The sequence below is a fragment of the Scyliorhinus torazame genome, chromosome 25 (genome assembly GCF_047496885.1).
Source record: "Scyliorhinus torazame isolate Kashiwa2021f chromosome 25, sScyTor2.1, whole genome shotgun sequence".
Taxonomy (NCBI): Eukaryota; Metazoa; Chordata; class Chondrichthyes; order Carcharhiniformes; family Scyliorhinidae; genus Scyliorhinus; species Scyliorhinus torazame.
In genome coordinates this window covers 45,252,996-45,279,469 of record NC_092731.1, presented here as the reverse complement: position 1 = coordinate 45,279,469, position 26,474 = coordinate 45,252,996, and the positions used below count along the sequence as shown (strand labels likewise).

Genomic DNA, 26,474 nt, shown 5'->3' with positions numbered 1-26,474 from the left:
GCACAGTGCTCCCAGTGTGGTCTAACCGAGGGATATGGAGACTGGAACTGTACACAGTGCTCCCATTGTGGTCGAACTGAGGGATATGGAGACCAGAATTGTGCACAGTTCTCCCAGTGTGGTCTAACTGAGGGATATGGAGACCGGAACTGTGCACAGTGCTCCCAGTGTGGTCTAACTGAGGGATATGGAGACTGGAACTGTGCACAGTGCTACCAGTGATGTCTAACCGAGGGATATGGAGACTGGAACTGTGCACAGTGCTCCCAGTGTTGTCTAACTGAGGGATATGGAGACTGGAACTGTGCACAGTGCTCCCAGTGTGGTCTAACTGAGGGATATGGAGACCGGAACTGTGCACAGTGCTACCAGTGATGTCTAACCGAGGGATATGGAGACTGGAACTGTGCACAGTGCTCCCAGTGTTGTCTAACTGAGGGATATGGAGACTGGAACTGTACACAGTGCTCCCATTGTGGTCGAACTGAGGGATATGGAGACCAGAATTGTACACAGTTCTCCCAGTGTGGTCTAACTGAGGGATATGGAGACCGGAACTGTGCACAGTGCTCCCAGTGTTGTCTAACTGAGGGATATGGAGACTGGAACTGTGCACAGTGCTACCAGTGATGTCTAACCGAGGGATATGGAGACTGGAACTGTGCACAGTGCTCCCAGTGTTGTCTAACTGATGGATATGGAGACTGGAACTGTGCACAGTGCTCCCACTGCTGTCGAACTGATGGATATGGAGACTGGAACTGTGCACAGTGCTCCCAGTGTTGTCTAACTGATGGATATGGAGACTGGAACTGTGCACAGTGCTCCCAGTGTGGTCTAATTGAGGGATATGGAGACTGGAACTGCGCACAGTGCTCCCAGTGTGGTCTAACTGAGGGATATGGAGACCGGAACTGTGCACAGTGCTCCCAGTGTGGTCTAACTGAGGGATATGGAGACTGGAACTGTGCACAGTGCTACCAGTGATGTCTAACCGAGGGATATGGAGACTGGAACTGTGCACAGTGCTCCCAGTGTGGTCTAACTGAGGGATATGGAGACTGGAACTGTGCACAGTGCACCAGTGTTGTCTAACTGAGGGATATGGAGACTGGAACTGTGCACAGTGCTCCCAGTGTGATCTAACTGAGGGATATGGAGACCGGAACTGTGCACAGTGCTCCCAGTGTGGTCTAACTGAGGGATAGGTAGACTGGAACTGTGCACAGTGCTCACAGTGTGGTCTAACTGAGGGATATGGAGACCTGAACTGTGCACAGTTTTCCCAGTGTTGTCTAACTGAGTGATATGGAGACTGGAACTGTGCACAGTGCTCCCAATGGTGTCTAACTGAGGGATATGGAGACTGGAACTGTGCACTGTGCTCCCAGTGTTGTATAACCGAGGGATGTAGAGACCGGAACTGTGCACAGTGCTTCCAGTGTGGTCTAACTGAGGGATATGATGACTGGAACTGTGCACAGTGCTCCCAGTGTGGTCTAACATAGGGATATGTAGACTGGAACTGTGTACAGTGCTCCTGTGTGATCTAACCTCGGGATATGTAGACTGGAACTGTGCACAGTGCTCCCAGTGTGGTCTCACTGAGGGATATGGAGACTGGAACAGTGCAGAGTGCTCCCAGTGTGGTCTAACCGAGGGATATGGAGACTGGAACTGTGCACAGTGCTCCCAGTGTTGTCTAACTGAGGGATATGATGACTGGAACTGTGCACAGTGCTCCCAGTGTGGTCTAACATAGGGATATGTAGACTGGAACTGTGTACAGTGCTCCTGTGTGATCTAACCTCGGGATATGTAGACTGGAACTGTGCACAGTGCTCCCAGTGTGGTCTCACTGAGGGATATGGAGACTGGAACAGTGCAGAGTGCTCCCAGTGTGGTCTAACCGAGGGCTATGGAGACTTGAACTGAGCACAGTGCTCCCAGTGTAGTCTAACGGAGGGATATGGAGACCGGAACTGTGCAGTGCTCCCAGTCTGGTCTAACTAAGGGATATGGAGACTGGAACTGTGCACAGTGCTCCCAGTGTGTTCTAACTGAGGGATATGGAGACTGGAACTGTGCACAGAGCTCCCAGTGTTGTCTAACTGAGGGATATGGAGACTGGAACTGTGCACAGTGCTCCCAGTGTGGTCTAACGGAGGGATATGGAGACTGGAACTGTACATAGTGCTCCCATTGTGGTCTAACTGAGGGATATGGAGACCAGAACTGGGCACAGTTCTCCCAGTGTGGTCTAACTGAGGGATATGGAGACCGGAACTGGGCACAGTGCTACCAGTGTTGTCTAACCGAGGGATATGGAGACTGGAACTGTGCACAGTGCTCCCAGGGTGGTCTAACTGAGGGATATGGAGACTGGAACTGTACACAGTGCTCCCAGTGTGGTCTAACCTAGGGATATGTAGACTGGAACTGTGCACAGTGCTCCCAGTGTGGGTCTAACTGAGGCAAATGGAGACTGGAACTGTGCACAGTGCTCCCAGTGTGGTCTAACTGAGGGATATGGAGACTGGAACTGAGCATGGTGCTCCCTGTGTCGTCTAACGGAGGGATATGGAGATTGGAACTGTGCATGGTGCTCCCTGTGTAGACTAACGGAGGGATATGGAGACTGGAACTGTGCACAGTGCTCCCAGTGTGTTCTAACCGAGGGACATGGAGACTGGAACTGTGCACAGTGCTCCCAGTGTGGTCTAACCGAGGGATATGGAGAGCGGAACTGTGCACATTGCTCCCAGTGTGGTCTAACTGAGGGATATGGAGACTGGAACTGTGCACAGTGCTCCCAGTGTGGTCTAACGGAGAGATATGGAGACTGTAACTGAGCACAGTGCTCCCAGTGTAGTCTAACTGAGGGATATGGAGACTGGTACTGTGCACAGTGTTCCCAGTGCTGTCGAAATGATGGATATGGAGACTGGGACTGTGCACAGTGCTCCCAGTGTGGTGTAACTGAGGGATATGTAGACTGGAACTGTGCACAGTGCTCCCAGTGTGGTTTAACAGAGGGATATGGAGACTGGAACTGTGCACAGTGCTCCCAGTGTGGTCTAACTGAGGGATATGGAGACGAACTGTGCACGGTGCTCCCTGTGTGGTCTAACGGAGGGATATGGAGACTGGAACTGTGCACAGTGTTCCCAGTGCTGTCTAACCGAGTGATATGGAGACTGGAACTGTGCACAGTGCTCCCAGTGTTGTCTAACTGAGGGAAATGGAGACTGGAACTGTGCATAGTGCTCCCAGTTTGGTCTAAATGAGGGATATGGAGACTGGAACTGTGCACAGTGCTCCCAGTGTGGTCTAACTGAGGGATAGGGAGACTGGATCTGTGCACAGTGCTCCCACTGTGGTCTAACTGAGGGATATGGAGACCTGAACTGTGCACGGTGCTCCCAGTGTTGTCTAACCGAGGGATGTAGATACCGGAACTGAGCACAGTGCTTCCAGTGTGGTCTAACCGAGGGATATGGAGACTGGAACTGTGCACAGTGCTTTCAGTGTGGTCTAACCGAGGGATATGGAGAGTGGAATTGTGCACAGTGCTCCCAGTGTTGTCTAACTGAGGGATATGGTGACTGGAACTGTGCACAGTGCTCCCGGTGTGGTCTAACATAGGGATATGTAGACTGGAACTGTGCACAGTGCTCCCAGTGTGGTCTAACTGTGGCAAATGGAGACTGGAACTGTGCACAGTGCTCCCTGTGTGGTCTAACGGAGGGATATGGAGACTGGAACTGTGCACAGTGCTCCCAGTGTGTTCTAACCGAGGGACATGGAGACTGGAACTGTGCACAGTGCTCCCAGTGTTGTCTAACTGAGGGATATGGAGACTGGAACTGAGCACAGTGCTCCCAGTGTGGTCTAACTAAGGGTTATGGAGACTGGAACTGTGCACAGTGCTCCCAGTGTGGTCTCACTGAGGGATATGGAGACTGGAACTGTGCAGAGTGCCCCCAGTGTGGTCTAACCGAGGGATATGGAGACTTGAACTGAGCACAGTGCTCCCAGTCTGGTCTAACCAAGGGATATGGAGACTGGAACTGTGCAGTGCTCCCAGTGTGTTCTAACTGAGGGATATGGAGACTGGAACTGTGCACAATGCTCCCACTGTTGTCGAACTGATGGATATGGAGACTGGAACTGTGCACAGTGCTCCCAGTGTTGTCTAACTGAGGGATATGGAGACTGGAACTGTGCACAGTGCTCCCAGTGTGGTCTAACCGAGGGATATGGAGACTGGAACTGTACACAGTGCTCCCATTGTGGTCTAACTGAGGGATATGGAGACCGGAACTGTGCACAGTGCTCCCAGTGTTGTCTAACTGAGGGATATGGAGACTGGAACTGTGCATAGAGCTCCCTGTGTGGTCTAACTGAGGGATATGGAGACCGGAACTGTGCACAGTGCTCCCAGTGTTGTCTAACTGAGGGATATGGAGACTGGAACTGTGCACAGTGCTCCCAGTCTGGTCTAACCTAGGGATATGTAGACTGGAACTGTGCATGGTGCTCCCAGTGTGGTCGAACTGAGGGATATTGAGACTGGAACTGTGCACAGTGCTCCCAGTGTGGTCTAACTGAGGGATATGGAGACTGGAACTGTGCATGGTGCTCCCTGTGTCGTCTAACGGAGGGATATGGAGACTGGAACTGTGCACAGTGCTCCCAGTGTGTTCTAACCGAGGGACTTGGAGACTGGAACTGTGCACAGTGCTCCCAGTGTGGTCTAACCGAGGGATATGGAGAGCGGAACTGTGCACATGGCCCCCAGGGTGGTCTAACTGAGGGATATGGAGAGTGGAACTGTGCACAGTGCTCCCAGTGTGGTCTAACTGAGGGATATGGAGACTGGAACTGTGCACAGTGCTCCCAGTGTTGTCTAACTGAGGGAAATGGCCACTGGAACTGTGCACAGTGCTCCCAGTGTGGTCTAACTGAGGGATATGGAGACTGGAACTGTGCACAGTGCTCCCAGTGTTGTCTAACTGAGGGATAGGGAGACTGGATCTGTGAACAGTGCTCCCACTGTGGTCTAACTGAGGGATATGGAGACCTGAACTGTGCACAGTGCTCCCAGTGTTGTCTAGCTGAGTGATATGGAGACTGGAACTGTGCACAGCGCTCCCAGTGGTGTCTAACTGAGGGATATGGAGACTGGAACTGTGCACTGTGCTCCCAGTATTGTCTAACCGAGGGATGTAGAGACCGGAACTGGGCACAGTGCTTCCAGTGTGGTCTAACCGAGGGATATGGAGACTGGAACTGTGCACAGTGCTTCCAGTGTGGTCTAACCGAGGGATATGGAGAGTGGAATTGTGCACAGTGCTCCCAGTGTTGTCTAACTGAGGGATATGGTGACTGGAACTGTGTACAGTGCTCCCAGTGTGGTCTAACATAGGGATATGTAGACTGGAACTGTGTACCGTGCTCCCTGTGTGATCTAACCTCAGGATAAGTAGACTGGAACTGTGCACAGTGCTCCCAGTGTGGTCTAACTAAGGGTTATGGAGACTGGAACTGTGCACAGTGCTCCCAGTGTGGTCTCACTGAGGGATATGGAGACTGGAACAGTGCAGAGTGCTCCCAGTGTGCTCTAACCGAGGGCTATGGAGACTTGAACTGAGCACAGTGCTCCCAGTGTAGTCTAACTGAGGGATATGGAGACCGGAACTGTGCACAGTGCTCCCAGTCTGGTCTAACCAAGGGATACGGAGACTGGAACTGTGCACAGTGCTCCCAGTGTTGTCTAACTGAGGGATATGGAGACTGGAACTGTGCACAATGCTCCCACTGCTGTCGAACTGATGGATATGGAGACTGGAACTGTGCACAGTGCTCCCAGTGTGGTCTAACCGAGGGATATGGAGACTGGAACTGTACACAGTGCTCCCATTGTGGTCGAACTGAGGGATATGGAGACCAGAACTGTGCACAGTTCTCCCAGTGTGGTCTAACTGAGGGATATGGAGACCGGAACTGTGCACAGTGCTACCAGTGATGTCTAACCGAGGGATATGGAGACTGGAACTGTGCACAGTGCTCCCAGTGTTGTCTAACTGAGGGATATGGAGACTGGATCTGTGCACAGTGCTCCCAGTGTGGTCTAACTGAGGGATATGGAGACTGGAACTGTGCACAGTGCACCAGTGTTGTCTAACTGAGGGATATGGAGACTGGAACAGTGCACAGTGCTCCCAGTGTGGTCTAACTGAGGGATATGGAGACCGGAACTGTGCACAGTGCTCCCAGTGTGGTCTAACTGAGGGATAGGTAGACTGGAACTGTGCACAGTGCTCACAGTGTGGTCTAACTGAGGGATATGGAGACCTGAACTGTGCACAGTGCTCCCAGTGTGGTCTAACTGCGGGATATGGAGACTGGAACTGTGCACAGTGCTCCCAATGGTGTCTAACTGAGGGATATGGAGACTGGAACTGTGCACTGTGCTCCCAGTGTTGTATAACCGAGGGATGTAGAGACCGGAACTGTGCACAGTGCTTCCAGTGTGGTCTAACTGAGGGATATGATGACTGGAACTGTGCACAGTGCTCCCAGTGTGGTCTAACATAGGGATATGTAGACTGGAACTGTGTACAGTGCTCCTGTGTGATCTAACCTCGGGATATGTAGACTGGAACTGTGCACAGTGCTCCCAGTGTGGTCTCACTGAGGGATATGGAGACTGGAACAGTGCAGAGTGCTCCCAGTGTGGTCTAACCGAGGGATATGGAGACTGGAACTGTGCACAGTGCTCCCAGTGTTGTCTAACTGAGGGATATGATGACTGGAACTGTGCACAGTGCTCCCAGTGTGGTCTAACATAGGGATATGTAGACTGGAACTGTGTACAGTGCTCCTGTGTGATCTAACCTCGGGATATGTAGACTGGAACTGTGCACAGTGCTCCCAGTGTGGTCTCACTGAGGGATATGGAGACAGGAACAGTGCAGAGTGCTCCCAGTGTGGTCTAACCGAGGGCTATGGAGACTTGAACTGAGCACAGTGCTCCCAGTGTGGTCTAACCGAGGGATATGGAGACCGGAACTGTGCAGTGCTCCCAGTCTGGTCTAACTAAGGGATATGGAGACTGGAACTGTGCACAGTGCTCCCAGTGTGTTCTAACTGAGGGATATGGAGACTGGAACTGTGCACAATGCTCCCACTGTTGTCGAACTGATGGATATGGAGACTGGAACTGTGCACAGTGCTCCCAGTGTTGTCTAACTGAGGGATATGGAGACTGGAACTCTGCACAGTGCTCCCAGTGTGGTCTAACCGAGGGATATGGAGACTGGAACTGTACATAGTGCTCCCATTGTGGTCTAACTGAGGGATATGGAGACCAGAACTGTGCACAGTTCTCCCAGTGTGGTCTAACTGAGGGATATGGAGACCGGAACTGGGCACAGTGCCACCAGTGTTGTCTAACCTCGGGATATGGAGACTGGAACTGTGCACAGTGCTCCCAGTGTTGTCTAACTGAGGGATATGGAGACTGGAACTGTGCACAGTGCTCCCAGTGTGGTCTAACCGAGGGATATGGAGACCGGAACTGTGCACAGTGCTCCCAGAGTGGTCTAACTGAGGGATATGGAGACCGGAACTGTGCACAGTTTTCCCAGTGTTGTCTAACTGAGTGATATGGAGACTGGAACTGTGCACAGTGCTCCCAGTGGTGTCTAACTGAGGGATATGGAGACTGGAACTGTGCTCAGTGCTCACAGTGTTGTATAACCGAGGAATGTAGAGACCGCAACTGTGCACAGTGCTTACAGTGTGGTCTAACCGAGGGATATGGCGACTGGAACTGTGCACAGTGCTCCCAGTGTTGTCTAACTGAGGGATATGGAGACTGGAACTGTGCACAGTGCTCCCAGTGTGGTCTAACCTAGGGATATGTAGACTGGAACTGTACACAGTGCTCCCAGTGTGGGTCTAACTGAGGCAAATGGAGACTGGAACTGTGCACAGTGCTCCCAGTGTGGTCTAACTGAGGGATATGGAGACTGGAACTGTGCATGGTGCTCCCTGTGTAGTCTAACGGAGGGATATGGAGACTGGAACTGTGCACAGTGCTCCCAGTGTGTTCTAACCGAGGGACATGGAGACTGGAACTGTGCACAGTGCTCCCAGTGTGGTCTAACCGAGGGATATGGAGAGCGGAACTGTGCACATGGCCCCCAGTGTGGTCTAACTGAGGGATATGGAGACTGGAACTGTGCACAGTGCTCCCAGTGTGGTCTAACTGAGGGATATGGAGACTGGAACTGTGCACGGTGCTCCCAATGTTGTCTAACCGAGGGATATGGAGACTGGAACTGTGCACAGTGCTCCCAGTGTGGTCCAACTGAGGGATATGGAGACCGGCTCCCAGTGTGGTCTAACTGAGGGATATGGAGACTGGAACGGTACACAGTGCTCCCAGTGTTGTCTAACTGAGGGATATGGAGACTGGAACTGTGCACAGTGCTACCAGTGATGTCTAACCGAGGGATATGGAGACTGGAACTGTGCACAGTGCTCCCAGTGTGGTCTAACTGAGGGATATGGAGACTGGAACTGTGCACAGTGCACCAGTGTTGTCTAACTGAGGGATATGGAGACTGGAACTGTGCACAGTGCTCCCAGTGTGATCTAACTGAGGGATATGGAGACCGGAACTGTGCACAGTGCTCCCAGTGTGGTCTAACTGAGGGATAGGTAGACTGGAACTGTGCACAGTGCTCACAGTGTGGTCTAACTGAGGGATATGGAGACCTGAACTGTGCACAGTTTTCCCAGTGTTGTCTAACTGAGTGATATGGAGACTGGAACTGTGCACAGTGCTCCCAATGGTGTCTAACTGAGGGATATGGAGACTGGAACTGTGCACTGTGCTCCCAGTGTTGTATAACCGAGGGATGTAGAGACCGGAACTGTGCACAGTGCTTCCAGTGTGGTCTAACTGAGGGATATGATGACTGGAACTGTGCACAGTGCTCCCAGTGTGGTCTAACATAGGGATATGTAGACTGGAACTGTGTACAGTGCTCCTGTGTGATCTAACCTCGGGATATGTAGACTGGAACTGTGCACAGTGCTCCCAGTGTGGTCTCACTGAGGGATATGGAGACTGGAACAGTGCAGAGTGCTCCCAGTGTGGTCTAACCGAGGGATATGGAGACTGGAACTGTGCACAGTGCTCCCAGTGTTGTCTAACTGAGGGATATGATGACTGGAACTGTGCACAGTGCTCCCAGTGTGGTCTAACATAGGGATATGTAGACTGGAACTGTGTACAGTGCTCCTGTGTGATCTAACCTCGGGATATGTAGACTGGAACTGTGCACAGTGCTCCCAGTGTGGTCTCACTGAGGGATATGGAGACTGGAACAGTGCAGAGTGCTCCCAGTGTGGTCTAACCGAGGGCTATGGAGACTTGAACTGAGCACAGTGCTCCCAGTGTAGTCTAACGGAGGGATATGGAGACCGGAACTGTGCAGTGCTCCCAGTCTGGTCTAACTAAGGGATATGGAGACTGGAACTGTGCACAGTGCTCCCAGTGTGTTCTAACTGAGGGATATGGAGACTGGAACTGTGCACAGAGCTCCCAGTGTTGTCTAACTGAGGGATATGGAGACTGGAACTGTGCACAGTGCTCCCAGTGTGGTCTAACGGAGGGATATGGAGACTGGAACTGTACATAGTGCTCCCATTGTGGTCTAACTGAGGGATATGGAGACCAGAACTGGGCACAGTTCTCCCAGTGTGGTCTAACTGAGGGATATGGAGACCGGAACTGGGCACAGTGCTACCAGTGTTGTCTAACCGAGGGATATGGAGACTGGAACTGTGCACAGTGCTCCCAGGGTGGTCTAACTGAGGGATATGGAGACTGGAACTGTACACAGTGCTCCCAGTGTGGTCTAACCTAGGGATATGTAGACTGGAACTGTGCACAGTGCTCCCAGTGTGGGTCTAACTGAGGCAAATGGAGACTGGAACTGTGCACAGTGCTCCCAGTGTGGTCTAACTGAGGGATATGGAGACTGGAACTGAGCATGGTGCTCCCTGTGTCGTCTAACGGAGGGATATGGAGATTGGAACTGTGCATGGTGCTCCCTGTGTAGACTAACGGAGGGATATGGAGACTGGAACTGTGCACAGTGCTCCCAGTGTGTTCTAACCGAGGGACATGGAGACTGGAACTGTGCACAGTGCTCCCAGTGTGGTCTAACCGAGGGATATGGAGAGCGGAACTGTGCACATTGCTCCCAGTGTGGTCTAACTGAGGGATATGGAGACTGGAACTGTGCACAGTGCTCCCAGTGTGGTCTAACGGAGAGATATGGAGACTGTAACTGAGCACAGTGCTCCCAGTGTAGTCTAACTGAGGGATATGGAGACTGGTACTGTGCACAGTGTTCCCAGTGCTGTCGAAATGATGGATATGGAGACTGGGACTGTGCACAGTGCTCCCAGTGTGGTGTAACTGAGGGATATGTAGACTGGAACTGTGCACAGTGCTCCCAGTGTGGTTTAACAGAGGGATATGGAGACTGGAACTGTGCACAGTGCTCCCAGTGTGGTCTAACTGAGGGATATGGAGACGAACTGTGCACGGTGCTCCCTGTGTGGTCTAACGGAGGGATATGGAGACTGGAACTGTGCACAGTGTTCCCAGTGCTGTCTAACCGAGTGATATGGAGACTGGAACTGTGCACAGTGCTCCCAGTGTTGTCTAACTGAGGGAAATGGAGACTGGAACTGTGCATAGTGCTCCCAGTTTGGTCTAAATGAGGGATATGGAGACTGGAACTGTGCACAGTGCTCCCAGTGTGGTCTAACTGAGGGATAGGGAGACTGGATCTGTGCACAGTGCTCCCACTGTGGTCTAACTGAGGGATATGGAGACCTGAACTGTGCACGGTGCTCCCAGTGTTGTCTAACCGAGGGATGTAGATACCGGAACTGAGCACAGTGCTTCCAGTGTGGTCTAACCGAGGGATATGGAGACTGGAACTGTGCACAGTGCTTTCAGTGTGGTCTAACCGAGGGATATGGAGAGTGGAATTGTGCACAGTGCTCCCAGTGTTGTCTAACTGAGGGATATGGTGACTGGAACTGTGCACAGTGCTCCCGGTGTGGTCTAACATAGGGATATGTAGACTGGAACTGTGCACAGTGCTCCCAGTGTGGTCTAACTGTGGCAAATGGAGACTGGAACTGTGCACAGTGCTCCCTGTGTGGTCTAACGGAGGGATATGGAGACTGGAACTGTGCACAGTGCTCCCAGTGTGTTCTAACCGAGGGACATGGAGACTGGAACTGTGCACAGTGCTCCCAGTGTTGTCTAACTGAGGGATATGGAGACTGGAACTGAGCACAGTGCTCCCAGTGTGGTCTAACTAAGGGTTATGGAGACTGGAACTGTGCACAGTGCTCCCAGTGTGGTCTCACTGAGGGATATGGAGACTGGAACTGTGCAGAGTGCCCCCAGTGTGGTCTAACCGAGGGATATGGAGACTTGAACTGAGCACAGTGCTCCCAGTCTGGTCTAACCAAGGGATATGGAGACTGGAACTGTGCAGTGCTCCCAGTGTGTTCTAACTGAGGGATATGGAGACTGGAACTGTGCACAATGCTCCCACTGTTGTCGAACTGATGGATATGGAGACTGGAACTGTGCACAGTGCTCCCAGTGTTGTCTAACTGAGGGATATGGAGACTGGAACTGTGCACAGTGCTCCCAGTGTGGTCTAACCGAGGGATATGGAGACTGGAACTGTACACAGTGCTCCCATTGTGGTCTAACTGAGGGATATGGAGACCGGAACTGTGCACAGTGCTCCCAGTGTTGTCTAACTGAGGGATATGGAGACTGGAACTGTGCATAGAGCTCCCTGTGTGGTCTAACTGAGGGATATGGAGACCGGAACTGTGCACAGTGCTCCCAGTGTTGTCTAACTGAGGGATATGGAGACTGGAACTGTGCACAGTGCTCCCAGTCTGGTCTAACCTAGGGATATGTAGACTGGAACTGTGCATGGTGCTCCCAGTGTGGTCGAACTGAGGGATATTGAGACTGGAACTGTGCACAGTGCTCCCAGTGTGGTCTAACTGAGGGATATGGAGACTGGAACTGTGCATGGTGCTCCCTGTGTCGTCTAACGGAGGGATATGGAGACTGGAACTGTGCACAGTGCTCCCAGTGTGTTCTAACCGAGGGACTTGGAGACTGGAACTGTGCACAGTGCTCCCAGTGTGGTCTAACCGAGGGATATGGAGAGCGGAACTGTGCACATGGCCCCCAGGGTGGTCTAACTGAGGGATATGGAGAGTGGAACTGTGCACAGTGCTCCCAGTGTGGTCTAACTGAGGGATATGGAGACTGGAACTGTGCACAGTGCTCCCAGTGTTGTCTAACTGAGGGAAATGGCCACTGGAACTGTGCACAGTGCTCCCAGTGTGGTCTAACTGAGGGATATGGAGACTGGAACTGTGCACAGTGCTCCCAGTGTTGTCTAACTGAGGGATAGGGAGACTGGATCTGTGAACAGTGCTCCCACTGTGGTCTAACTGAGGGATATGGAGACCTGAACTGTGCACAGTGCTCCCAGTGTTGTCTAGCTGAGTGATATGGAGACTGGAACTGTGCACAGCGCTCCCAGTGGTGTCTAACTGAGGGATATGGAGACTGGAACTGTGCACTGTGCTCCCAGTATTGTCTAACCGAGGGATGTAGAGACCGGAACTGGGCACAGTGCTTCCAGTGTGGTCTAACCGAGGGATATGGAGACTGGAACTGTGCACAGTGCTTCCAGTGTGGTCTAACCGAGGGATATGGAGAGTGGAATTGTGCACAGTGCTCCCAGTGTTGTCTAACTGAGGGATATGGTGACTGGAACTGTGTACAGTGCTCCCAGTGTGGTCTAACATAGGGATATGTAGACTGGAACTGTGTACCGTGCTCCCTGTGTGATCTAACCTCAGGATAAGTAGACTGGAACTGTGCACAGTGCTCCCAGTGTGGTCTAACTAAGGGTTATGGAGACTGGAACTGTGCACAGTGCTCCCAGTGTGGTCTCACTGAGGGATATGGAGACTGGAACAGTGCAGAGTGCTCCCAGTGTGCTCTAACCGAGGGCTATGGAGACTTGAACTGAGCACAGTGCTCCCAGTGTAGTCTAACTGAGGGATATGGAGACCGGAACTGTGCACAGTGCTCCCAGTCTGGTCTAACCAAGGGATACGGAGACTGGAACTGTGCACAGTGCTCCCAGTGTTGTCTAACTGAGGGATATGGAGACTGGAACTGTGCACAATGCTCCCACTGCTGTCGAACTGATGGATATGGAGACTGGAACTGTGCACAGTGCTCCCAGTGTGGTCTAACCGAGGGATATGGAGACTGGAACTGTACACAGTGCTCCCATTGTGGTCGAACTGAGGGATATGGAGACCAGAACTGTGCACAGTTCTCCCAGTGTGGTCTAACTGAGGGATATGGAGACCGGAACTGTGCACAGTGCTACCAGTGATGTCTAACCGAGGGATATGGAGACTGGAACTGTGCACAGTGCTCCCAGTGTTGTCTAACTGAGGGATATGGAGACTGGATCTGTGCACAGTGCTCCCAGTGTGGTCTAACTGAGGGATATGGAGACTGGAACTGTGCACAGTGCACCAGTGTTGTCTAACTGAGGGATATGGAGACTGGAACAGTGCACAGTGCTCCCAGTGTGGTCTAACTGAGGGATATGGAGACCGGAACTGTGCACAGTGCTCCCAGTGTGGTCTAACTGAGGGATAGGTAGACTGGAACTGTGCACAGTGCTCACAGTGTGGTCTAACTGAGGGATATGGAGACCTGAACTGTGCACAGTGCTCCCAGTGTGGTCTAACTGCGGGATATGGAGACTGGAACTGTGCACAGTGCTCCCAATGGTGTCTAACTGAGGGATATGGAGACTGGAACTGTGCACTGTGCTCCCAGTGTTGTATAACCGAGGGATGTAGAGACCGGAACTGTGCACAGTGCTTCCAGTGTGGTCTAACTGAGGGATATGATGACTGGAACTGTGCACAGTGCTCCCAGTGTGGTCTAACATAGGGATATGTAGACTGGAACTGTGTACAGTGCTCCTGTGTGATCTAACCTCGGGATATGTAGACTGGAACTGTGCACAGTGCTCCCAGTGTGGTCTCACTGAGGGATATGGAGACTGGAACAGTGCAGAGTGCTCCCAGTGTGGTCTAACCGAGGGATATGGAGACTGGAACTGTGCACAGTGCTCCCAGTGTTGTCTAACTGAGGGATATGATGACTGGAACTGTGCACAGTGCTCCCAGTGTGGTCTAACATAGGGATATGTAGACTGGAACTGTGTACAGTGCTCCTGTGTGATCTAACCTCGGGATATGTAGACTGGAACTGTGCACAGTGCTCCCAGTGTGGTCTCACTGAGGGATATGGAGACAGGAACAGTGCAGAGTGCTCCCAGTGTGGTCTAACCGAGGGCTATGGAGACTTGAACTGAGCACAGTGCTCCCAGTGTGGTCTAACCGAGGGATATGGAGACCGGAACTGTGCAGTGCTCCCAGTCTGGTCTAACTAAGGGATATGGAGACTGGAACTGTGCACAGTGCTCCCAGTGTGTTCTAACTGAGGGATATGGAGACTGGAACTGTGCACAATGCTCCCACTGTTGTCGAACTGATGGATATGGAGACTGGAACTGTGCACAGTGCTCCCAGTGTTGTCTAACTGAGGGATATGGAGACTGGAACTCTGCACAGTGCTCCCAGTGTGGTCTAACCGAGGGATATGGAGACTGGAACTGTACATAGTGCTCCCATTGTGGTCTAACTGAGGGATATGGAGACCAGAACTGTGCACAGTTCTCCCAGTGTGGTCTAACTGAGGGATATGGAGACCGGAACTGGGCACAGTGCCACCAGTGTTGTCTAACCTCGGGATATGGAGACTGGAACTGTGCACAGTGCTCCCAGTGTTGTCTAACTGAGGGATATGGAGACTGGAACTGTGCACAGTGCTCCCAGTGTGGTCTAACCGAGGGATATGGAGACCGGAACTGTGCACAGTGCTCCCAGAGTGGTCTAACTGAGGGATATGGAGACCGGAACTGTGCACAGTTTTCCCAGTGTTGTCTAACTGAGTGATATGGAGACTGGAACTGTGCACAGTGCTCCCAGTGGTGTCTAACTGAGGGATATGGAGACTGGAACTGTGCTCAGTGCTCACAGTGTTGTATAACCGAGGAATGTAGAGACCGCAACTGTGCACAGTGCTTACAGTGTGGTCTAACCGAGGGATATGGCGACTGGAACTGTGCACAGTGCTCCCAGTGTTGTCTAACTGAGGGATATGGAGACTGGAACTGTGCACAGTGCTCCCAGTGTGGTCTAACCTAGGGATATGTAGACTGGAACTGTACACAGTGCTCCCAGTGTGGGTCTAACTGAGGCAAATGGAGACTGGAACTGTGCACAGTGCTCCCAGTGTGGTCTAACTGAGGGATATGGAGACTGGAACTGTGCATGGTGCTCCCTGTGTAGTCTAACGGAGGGATATGGAGACTGGAACTGTGCACAGTGCTCCCAGTGTGTTCTAACCGAGGGACATGGAGACTGGAACTGTGCACAGTGCTCCCAGTGTGGTCTAACCGAGGGATATGGAGAGCGGAACTGTGCACATGGCCCCCAGTGTGGTCTAACTGAGGGATATGGAGACTGGAACTGTGCACAGTGCTCCCAGTGTGGTCTAACTGAGGGATATGGAGACTGGAACTGTGCACGGTGCTCCCAATGTTGTCTAACCGAGGGATATGGAGACTGGAACTGTGCACAGTGCTCCCAGTGTGGTCCAACTGAGGGATATGGAGACCGGCTCCCAGTGTGGTCTAACTGAGGGATATGGAGACTGGAACGGTACACAGTGCTCCCAGTGTTGTCTAACTGAGGGATGTAGAGACCGGAACTGAGCACAGTGCTCCCAGTGTGGTCTAACCGAGGGATATGGAGACTGGAACTGTGCACATTGCTCCCAGTGTGTCTAAGCGAGGGATATGGAGACTGGAACTGTGCACAGTGCTCCCAGTGTGCCTAACCGAGGGATATGGAGACTGGAACTGTGCACAGTGCTCCCAGTGTGTCTAACCGAGGGATCTGGAGACTGGAACTGTGCACAGTGCTCCCAGTGTGGTCTAACCTTGGGATATGTAGACTGGAACTGTACACAGTGCTCCCAGTGTGGGTCTAACTGAGGCAAATGGAGACTGGAACTGTGCACAGTGCTCCCAGTGTGGTCTAACTGAGGGATATGGAGACTGGAACTGTGCATGGTGCTCCCTGTGTAGTCTAACGGAGGGATATGGAGACTGGAACTGTGCATAGTGCTCCCAGTGTGTTCTAACCGAGGGACATGGAGACTGGAACTGTGCACAGTGCTCCCAGTGTGGTCTAACCGAGGGATATGGAGAGCGGAACTGTGCACATGGCTCCCAGTGTGGTCTAACTGAGGGATATGGAGACTGGAACTGTGCACAGTGCTCCCAGTGTGGTCTAACTGAGGGATATGGAGACTGGAACTGTGCACGGTGCTTCCAATGTTGTCTAACCGAGGGATATGGAGACTGGAACTGTGCACAGTGCTCCCAGTGTGGTCTAACTGAGGGATATGGAGACCGGCTCCCAGTGTGGTCTAACTGAGGGATATGGAGACTGGAACGGTACACAGTGCTCCCAGTGTTGTCTAACTGAGGGATGTAGAGACCGGAACTGAGCACAGTGCTCCCAGTGTGGTCTAACCGAGGGATATGGAGACTGGAACTGTGCACATTGCTCCCAGTGTGTCTAAGCGAGGGATATGGAGACTGGAACTGTGCACAGTGCTCCCAGTGTGCCTAACCGAGGGATATGGAGACTGGAACTGTGCACAGTGCTCCCAGTGTGTCTAACCGAGGGATATGGAGACTGGAACTGTGTACAAGTACTCCCAGTGTGTCTAACCGAGGGGTATGGAGACTGGAACTGTGCACAGTGCTCCCAGTGTGGTCTAACCGAGGGATATGGAGACTGGAACTGTGCACAGTGCTCCCAGTGTGGTCTAATCGAGGGAAATGCGACTGGAACTGTGTACAAGTACTCCCAGTGTGTCTAACCGAGGGATATGGAGACTGGAACTGTGCACAGTGCTCCCAGTGTGGCTGAACCGAGGGATATGGAGACTGGAACTGTGTACAGTGCTCCCAGTATGGGTCTAACTGAGGGTCAATGCATGATTAATGTGACTAACTCTATTTTGCAGGGCAATGGTTCTGAAATCATCTGTTAGTTTTGCTGTGTAAATATTGGTCTGTGTTATTCGTAATGTGTGTGTCTGAAATTCCCTTTGATATCTCGGCTCCTGTGCGGCTTTGCGGCTGGTAATCATAATAATCTTTATTGGAAGATGTGGAGATGCCGGCGTTGGGTGGGCTTACGTTAACACTGCAATGAAGTTACTGTGAAAATCCCCCAGTCACCACATTCCGGCGCCTGTTCGGGTACACAGAGGGAGAATTCAGAATGTCCAATTCACCAAACAAGCACGTCTTTCGGGACTGTGGGAGGAAACCGGAGCACCCGGAGGAAACCCACGCAGACATGGGGAGAACGTGCAGACTCCGCACAGACAGTGACCCAAGCCGGGAATCGAACCTGCGACCCTGACGCTGTGAAGCATCAGTGCTAACCACTGTGCTGCCGTGCCGTCCTATTGTTTACAATACAATAAAATTGAACAGCACATATGGAGACTATTCTGCCCATCGTGTCTGCCGATTGGCTGCTTCGACGATCCATCGCTGTCACCTCCCATGTGCAGACTTCACCCATCGCCGCATACCTGAGAAAATCTCAATTTCCCTGTTGAAAGTTCTGATGGAATCAGTATCACCTGATTTACTCGATCCAAACCCTTTGTGATTTTAAACACCTTGATTCAATCTGAACGGGAACATTCTCCACACTAAGGAGAAGCAGCCGCCTTCTCCAGTATCTCCATGGTAACTGATCTCCCCTCGCTGTGGCAACCCCTCCGCTCACACATTTCCCCCACATGCTGAACTTACGCCAGTGTTTTGATGGCTGTTGCCGTGTATGTGTCCCCGGAAAGCTGTTTAATACGTGTCACCAGCGTCTCGTTCCTCTGAGACCTCTCGTATTCTTCAAAGTTAAACTCCTTCTTGACAATATGCGAAAACTGCATAACAGCAAACTGCGAGGTGAAGCCCACGGGTCTCACAGTGAGGGGAGACACAAAACAATTGAGTAAGTCTGCAGAATGGGGGAAGAATCTGCCAGCTTCCACAATGGGGACACCCAGCAACCCATTTAACACTCCCCAATTCAATTCACCTATCACTGCGCAATCCCCCACACAGCACATTCCTAACAGCTTCCATCATCTCCCTCCCTATCTCTCTAACCTCCTCCAGCCCCGACACCCCTCCCTATCTCTCTAACCTCCTCCAGCCCCGACACCCCTCCCTATCTCTCTAACCTCCTCCAGCCCCTACACCCCTCCCTATCTCTGTAACGTTCTCCAGCCTCTACACCCCTCCCTATCTCTCTAACCTCCTCCAGCCCCTACAACCCTTACTATCTCTGTAACCTCCTCCAGCCCGTACAACCCTCCCTATCTCTGAAAACTCCTCCAGCCCCTACACCCCTCCCTATCTCTCTAACCTCCTCCAGCCCCTACACCCCTCCCTATCTCTGAAACCTCCTCCAGCCCCTACAATCCTCCCTATCTCTGAAAACTCCTCCAGCCCCTACACCTCTCCCTATCTCTGAAACCTCCTTCAGCACCTATAAACCTCCCTATCTCTGAAACCTCCTCCAGCCCCTCAGCCCCTCCCTATCTCTGTAACCTCCTCCGGCCGCTACAACCCTCCCTATCTCTGTAACCTCCTCCAGCCCCTATAACCTTCCATATCTCTCCAAACACCTCCAGCCCCTAAAACCTTCCCTCTCTTTCTCAACTCCTCCAGCCCCTACAATCTTCCCATTCTCTCTAACCTCCACCAGCCCCGACAACCCTCCCTATCTCTGTATACTCCTCCAGCCCGACAACCCTCCCTATCTCTCTAACCTCCTTCAGCCCCTGCAACCATCCCTATCTCTCTAACCTCCTCCAGCACCTACAATCATCCTTATCTCTGAAACCTCATCCAGCCTCTACATCCCTCCCTATCTCTCTAACCTCCTCCAGTACCTACAACCCTCCCTATCTCGGAAACCTCCTCCAGCCCCTACAACCCTCCCTATCTCTGAAAACTTCTCCAGCCCCTACAACCCGCCCTATCTCTCTAACCTCCTCCGGCTGCTACAGCCCTCCCTATCTCTGTAACCTCCACCAGCCCCTACAACCTTCCCTATATCCCCAAACTCCTCCAGCCCCTACAACCTTCCCTACCTCTCAAACCACCTACAGCCCCGACAGCCCTCCCTATCTCTGAAAGCTCCTCCAGCCCCTACAACCCTCCCTATCTCTCTAACCTCCTCCAGCCCCTACAACCCTCCCTATCTCTGTAACCTCCTCCAGCCCCGACAACCCTCCCCAACTCTGTAACCTCGAGCAACCCCTACAACCTTCCCTATCTCTGTAACCTCCTCCAGCCTCTACATCCCTCCCTATCCCTCTAACCTCCTCCAGCCCCTACAAACCTCCCTATCTCTCGAACCTTCTCCAGCCCCTACAATCCTCCCTATCTCTGTAACCTCCTCGAGTCCCGACAACCATCCCTATCTCTCTAACCTCCTCGAGCCCCTACAACCCTCCCTATCTAACCTCCTCCAGCCCCTTTAACCCTCCCTATCTCTCTAACCTCCTCCAACCCCCTACAACCCTCCCTATCTCTGTAACCTACTCCAGCCCCTACAACCCTTCCTATCTCTCTAACCTCCTCCAGCCCCTACAACCCTCCCTGTCTCTCTAACCTCCTTCAGCCCCCTACAAACCTCCATATCTCTGTAACCTCCTCCAGCCCCCTACAGCCCTCCATATCTCTGAAACCTCCTTCAGCCCCTCCAACCCTCCCGATCTCTCTAACCTCCTGCAGCGCCTCCAACCCTCCTCATCTGTGAAACCTCCTCCAGCCCCTTCAACCCTCCCTATTTCTGTAACCTCCTCCAGCCCCCTCCAACCCTCCTCATCTCTGAAACCTCCTCCAGCCCCTACAACCCTCCCTATCTGTATAACCTCCTCCAGCCCTGACAACCATCCTTCTGACTCGAAGCTCCTGCAGCCCCTACAACCGTCACTATCTCTGAAACCTCCTCCAGCAACTACCACACTCCCTATCTCTCTAACCCCCTCCAGCCTGTCATGTGAGTGTACCGTTTAAGAAATGGGGGTTTATCGAATAGCTGTAGTGGGTGTACCTTTAAGAAATGGATGTTTATTAGAGAACTGCAGTGATGTCAGAGAGTGGGTGGCGCTGTCTGTCTGTCTGCATTACTTTCGTTTTAGGCTGTTTGCTACATAGAACATAGAACATTACAGCGCAGTACAGGCCCTTCGGCCCTCGATGTTGCGCCGACCTGTGAAACCACTCTAAAGCCCATCTATACTATTCCCTTATCGTCCATATGTCTATCCAATGACCATTTGAATGCCCTTAGTGTTGGCGAGTCCACTACTGTTGTAGGCAGGGCATTCCACGCCCTTACTACTCTCTGAGTAAAGAACTACCTCTGACATCTGTCTTATATCTATCTCCCCTCAATTTAAAGCTATGTCCACTCGCGCTAGACATCACCATCCGGGGAAAAAGGCTCACACTGTCCACCCGATCCAATCCTCTGATCATCTTGTATTCCGCAATTAAGTTCTTCTCTCCAACAAAAACAGCCTCAAGTCCCTCAGCCTTTCCTCATAAGTTCTTCCCTCCATAACAGGCAACATTCTCGTAAATCTCCTCTGCACCCTTTCCAATGCCTCCACATCCTTCCTATAATGCGGCGACCAGAATTGCACGCAATACTCCAAATGCGGCCGCACCAGAGTTTTGTACCGCTGCAACATGACCTCACGGTTCCGAAACTCAATCCCTCTCCCAATAAAAGCTACACACCGTACGCCTTCTTAACAACCCTCTCAACCCGAGTGGCAACTTTCTGGGATCTATGTACATGGACACCGAGATCTCTCTGCTCATCCACACTGCCAAGAATCTTACCATTAGCCCAGTACTCTGTCTTCCTGTTATTCCTTCCAAAATGAATCACCTCACACTTTTCTGCATTAAACTCCATTTGCCACCTCTCAGCCCAGCGCTGCAGCTTATCTATGTCCCTCTGTAACTTGTAACATCCTTCCGCACTGTCCACAACTCCACCGACTTTAGTGTCATCTGCAAATATACTCACCCATCCTTCTACGCCCTCCAGGTCATTGATAAAAATGACAAACAGCAGTGGCCCCAAAACAGATCCTTGTGGTACACCACTAGTAACTGGACTCCAGTCTGAACATTTCCCATCAACCACCACCTTTGTCTTCTTCCAGCTAGCCAATTTCTAATCCAAACTGCTAAATCACCCTGAATCCCATGCCTCAGTATTTTCTGCAGTAGCCTACCGTGGGGAACCTTATCAAACGCTTTACTGAAATCCATATACACCACATCAACTGCTTTACCCTCATCCACTTGTTTGGTCACCTTCTCAAAGAACTCAATAAGGTTTGTGAGGACGACCTACCCTTCACAAAACCGTGTTGACTAACTCTAATCAACTTATTCCTTTCCAGATGATTATACATCCTATCTCTTATAAACCTTTCCAAGATTTTGCCCAAACAGAAGTAAGGCTCACTGGTCTATAGTTACCGGGGTTATCTTTACTCCCCTTCTTGAACAAGGGGACAACATTTGGTATCCTCCAGTCTTCTGGCACTATTCCTGTAGACAAACATGACAAGATGTCTTAAAGATCAAAGCCAAAGGCTCAGCAATCTCCTCCCTAGCTTCCCAGAAAATCCTAGGATAAATCCCATCCGGCCCAGGTGACTTATCTATTTTCACACTTTCCTGAATTACTAACACTTCCTTATGAACCTCAAGCCCTTCTAGTCTAGTAGCCTGAATATCAGTATTCTCCTCGACAACATTGTCTTTTTCCTGTGTGAATACTGATGGAAAATATTCATTTAGCACCTCTCCTATCTCCTTGGACTCCACGCACAACTTCCCACTACTGTCCTTGACTGGCCCTACTCTTACCCTAGTCATTCGTTTATTCATGAAATATCTCTAGAAAACTTGAGGGTTATCCTTGACCCTACCTGCCAAAGTCTTCTCATGTCCCCTCCTGGCTCTTCTTAGCTCTCTCTTTAGGTCCTTCCTAGCTAACTTGTAACTCTCGAGCGCCCTAACTGAATCTTCATGTCTCATCTTTACATAAGTCTCCTTCTTCCTCTTGAGAAGTGTTTCGACTGCTTTAGTAAACCACGGTTCCCTTGCTCGGCCACTTCCTCCCTGCCTGACAGGTACATACTTATCAAGGACACGCAGTAGCTGTTCCTTGAACAAGCTCCAAATTTCCATTGTGCCATCCCCTGCAGTTTTCCTCTCCATCCGATGTATCCTAAGTCTTGCCTCATCGCATCATAATTGCCTTTCCCACAGATATAACTCTTGCCCTGCGGTATATACCTACCCCTTTCCATCACTAAAGTAAACGTAATCGAATTGTGGTCACTCACACAAAAGTGCTCACCTACCTCCAAATCTAACACCTGTCCTGGTTCATTACCCAGTACCAAATCCAATATGGCCTCGCCTGTCATTGGCCATCGACATACTGTGTCAGGAAACCCTCCTGCACACATTGGACATGGTGTGGTTAGTTTTGTTTTGCGAGCTGGATAGCTGCAGGCAAAGCAAGAAGCTGCATAAGGATCTCTCTCTGCCAACTAAAAACTGTCTCCAGATCAATTAGGTGATTTCAAAGTGCGGACTGCTCTCAATCGTGAATTTAAAAGGGTCTTTTGTCTTCCAGATGTTGTTTGAGAATTTATTCAGGGTTATCGATAGAGTACTGTATTCTTTGGAGATTTATTGGTGTTGATAGTTGTTAAGATGTTTACTGTGGGTTTATAAAGTGTTAACTGGTTTCATAAATAAATGGTGTTTTCATTTAAAAGTACTGTAGATTTCTGTTGCCTCACACCTGTAAGGTAAGCCCTTGTGCTCCCCATAACACAATCCTGTAAAAGTCGTGGTCAGGTGAACTCCATGAAACACTTTGGGGTTCTATGAACCCTGGCCCATAACAATTTGGGGGCTCGAGGGGGATACAAGTCTATCCATTGGATTGGCTTCGTGAACTTAAATGCAGTGAGGGGTGAGCATATTGTGGTTGCTTTTCAGGTGTGGTATTCCAGTTTAAATAGGGAGTGTGTTGTGGACAATGTCTCTTTCAGAGGCTCTGAAGTTTTTGGGGGTGGAGACGGTCACACGCAGAACCTTATGGAGAGAGACTAAAAACAGACTGTTTGATTTGGCAAAGGCATTGCATTTAACATTACCTGACAAAATGTGAAAAGTTGAGGTACTTACAGCGGTAGCTGAGCATTTAAAATTGCCCGAGATGCAGTCTGACGCATTATAAATGGCAAAACTTCAGTTACAAATCAAGCAACTTGAACATGAAAAAGAATTAAAGCAGCTTGAATACGAAATGAGAGAAAAAGAAAGAATAGCCGGAGCAGAACAAAAAGAAAGAGAAAGGGAGATACAGATCAGGGAAAAAGAAAAAGAGAGGAAAGGGAGAAAGGGAGAGAGTTTCAACTTCGAAAAATGGCCATGAAACATGCCAGTCAGTTAAAACTGGCAGATCTATCGGGAAATGTACAGTTGGATGATAGTGATGAGGATAGAGAGAAAGAGCGTCATAGTTGAAGGCTTGGTGGGGATCTATTTAAATATGTCCAAGCATTGCCAAGGTTTGATGAGAAGGAGGTAAAAGCTGGTAGGTCGGGCGAGTGAAAAGTTTGCATCACTACCGGAGAAGGTATCTGAGACGTATGAAGAGGTTAAAGAATTTACTTGTGTCGGTAAAGTTTACTCATATGTATCAGGAGGAGCAGGTAAAGAAGTCGCAATTGTAAGAGATACAGGGGCGAGTCAATCTTTAATGGTCAGAGATGAGGAGTTATGTAGTTTGGGAAGAATGTTGCCAGAAAAGGTGGTGATATGTGGAATTCAGGGTGAGAGGAGTAGTGTTCCATTATACAAGGTAAGGTTGGAAAGTCCAGTGAAGAGTGGTGAAGTGGTAGTAAGAGTAATAGAGAAACTATCTTGTCCAGGAATACAATTCATCTTGGGTAATGATGTCGCTGGATCGCAGGTGGGAGTGATGCCTACCGTGGTTGATAAGCCAGTGGAAAATCAGGCAACTGAAGTGTTGAAGGTCGAATATCCTGGGATTTTCCGGATTGTGTAGTAACAAGGTCGCAAAGTCACAGGTTAAAACAAGAGGAGAAATCAAAGAGTGAAGATGAAGTTGAAGTGCAATTATCAGAAACGATTTTTGATCAGATGGTTGAAAAAGAACAAGAACAGGTGGAGGATGAGGCGGGTATTTTTAGTTCTTTGAATATCAGTCCAGTGAAACACATTGAGATGAACTGGGTCTGAAAGCAATAAAGAATTGTTACTGGACACCATTGTGTCCGTACTGAGGGAGTATCAGAGGGTCAGTACTGAGGGAGTGCCACACTGCCAGAGGGTCAGTACGGAGGGAGTGCCACACTGCCAGAGGGTCAGTACGGAGGGAGTGCCACACTGCCAGAGGGTCAGTACGGAGGGAGCGCCCCACTGTCAGACGGTCAGTACTGAGGGAGTGCTGCACTGTCAGAGGGTCACAACTGAGGCAGTCTGCACTGTCAGAGGGTCAGTACTGAGGGAGTGCCGCACTGTCAGAGGGCGAGTACTGAGGGAGTGCTGCACTGTCAGAGGGTCAGTACTGAGGGAGTGCTGCACTGTCAGAGGGTCAGTACTGAGGGAGTGCCGCACTGTCAGAGGGTCAGTACTGAGGGAGTGCCGCACTGTCAGAGGGTCACAACTGAGGCAGTCTGCACTGTCAGAGAGTCAGTACTGAGGGAGTGCTGCACTGTCAGAGGGTCAGTACTGAGGGAGTGCTGCACTGTCAGAGGGTCAGTACTGAGGGAGTGCTGCACTGTCAGAGGGTCAGTACTGAGGGAGTGCTGCACTGTCAGAGGGTCAGTACTGAGGGAGCGCCGCACTGTCAGAGGGTCAGTACTGAGGGAGTGCCGCACTGTCTGAGGTCAGTACTGAGGGAGTGCCGCACTGTCAGAGGGTCAGTGCTGAGGGAGTGCTGCATTGTCAGAGGGTCAGTACTGAGGGAGTGCTGCACTGTCAGAGGGTCAGCACTGAGGGAGTGCTGCACTGTCAGAGGGTCAGTACTGAAGGACTGCTGCACTGTCAGAGGGTCAGTACTGAGGGAGTGCTGCACTGTCAGAGGGTCAGTACTGAGGGAGTGCCGCACTGTCAGAGGGTCAGTACTGAGGGAGTGCCGCACTGTCAGAGGGTCAGTACTGAGGGAGTGCTGCACTGTCAGAGGGTCAGTACTGAGGGAGTGCCGCACTGTCAGAGGGTCAGTACTGAGGGAGTGCCGCACTGTCAGAGGGTCACAACTGAGGCAGTCTGCACTGTCAGAGAGTCAGTACTGAGGGAGTGCTGCACTTTCAGAGGGTCAGTACTGAGGGAGTGCTGCACTGTCAGAGGGTCAGTACTGAGGGAGTGCTGCACTGTCAGTGGGTCAGTACTGAGGGAGTGCTGCACTGTCAGAGGGTCAGTACTGAGGGAGTGCTGCACTGTCAGAGGGTCAGTACTGAGGGAGCGCCGCACTGTCAGAGGGTCAGTACTGAGGGAGTGCCGCACTGTCTGAGGTCAGTACTGAGGGAGTGCCGCACTGTCAGAGGGTCAGTGCTGAGGTAGTGCTGCACTATCAGAGGGTCAGTACTGAGGGAGTGCTGCATTGTCAGAGGGTCAGTACTGAGGGAGTGCTGCACTGTCAGAGGGTCAGTACTGAAGGACTGCTGCACTGTAAGAGGGTCAGTACTGAGGGAGTGCTGCATTGTCAGAGGGTCAGTACTGAGGGAGTGCTCCTCTATCAGAGGGTCAGTACTGAGGGAGTGCTGCACTGTCAGAGGGTCAGTACTGAAGGACTGCTGCACTGTAAGAGGGTCAGTACTGAGGGAGTGCTGCACTGTCAGAGGGTCAATGCTGAGGGAGTGCTGCACTGTCAGAGGGTCAGTACTGAGGGAGTGCCGCACTATCAGAGGGTCAGTACTGAGGGAGTGCCGCACTGTCAGAGGGTCAGTACTGAGGGAGTGCTGCACTGTCAGAGGGTCAGTCCTGAGGGAGCGCTGC

At 51.3% G+C, this 26,474-nt stretch overlaps 1 protein-coding gene across 1 annotated transcript in view; it reads right to left on the bottom strand.

Annotated features, from left to right (window-relative positions):
• Positions 1 to 26,474, bottom strand: part of LOC140402256 (integrin alpha-X-like) — an 815,908-nt gene that overhangs the window by 263,081 nt on the left and 526,353 nt on the right. Inside the window, exon 7 of the mRNA XM_072489886.1 lies at positions 18,144 to 18,289. Coding sequence (XP_072345987.1) covers positions 18,144 to 18,289 — 146 coding nt within the window. The remainder of the gene's footprint in view (positions 1 to 18,143; positions 18,290 to 26,474) is intronic.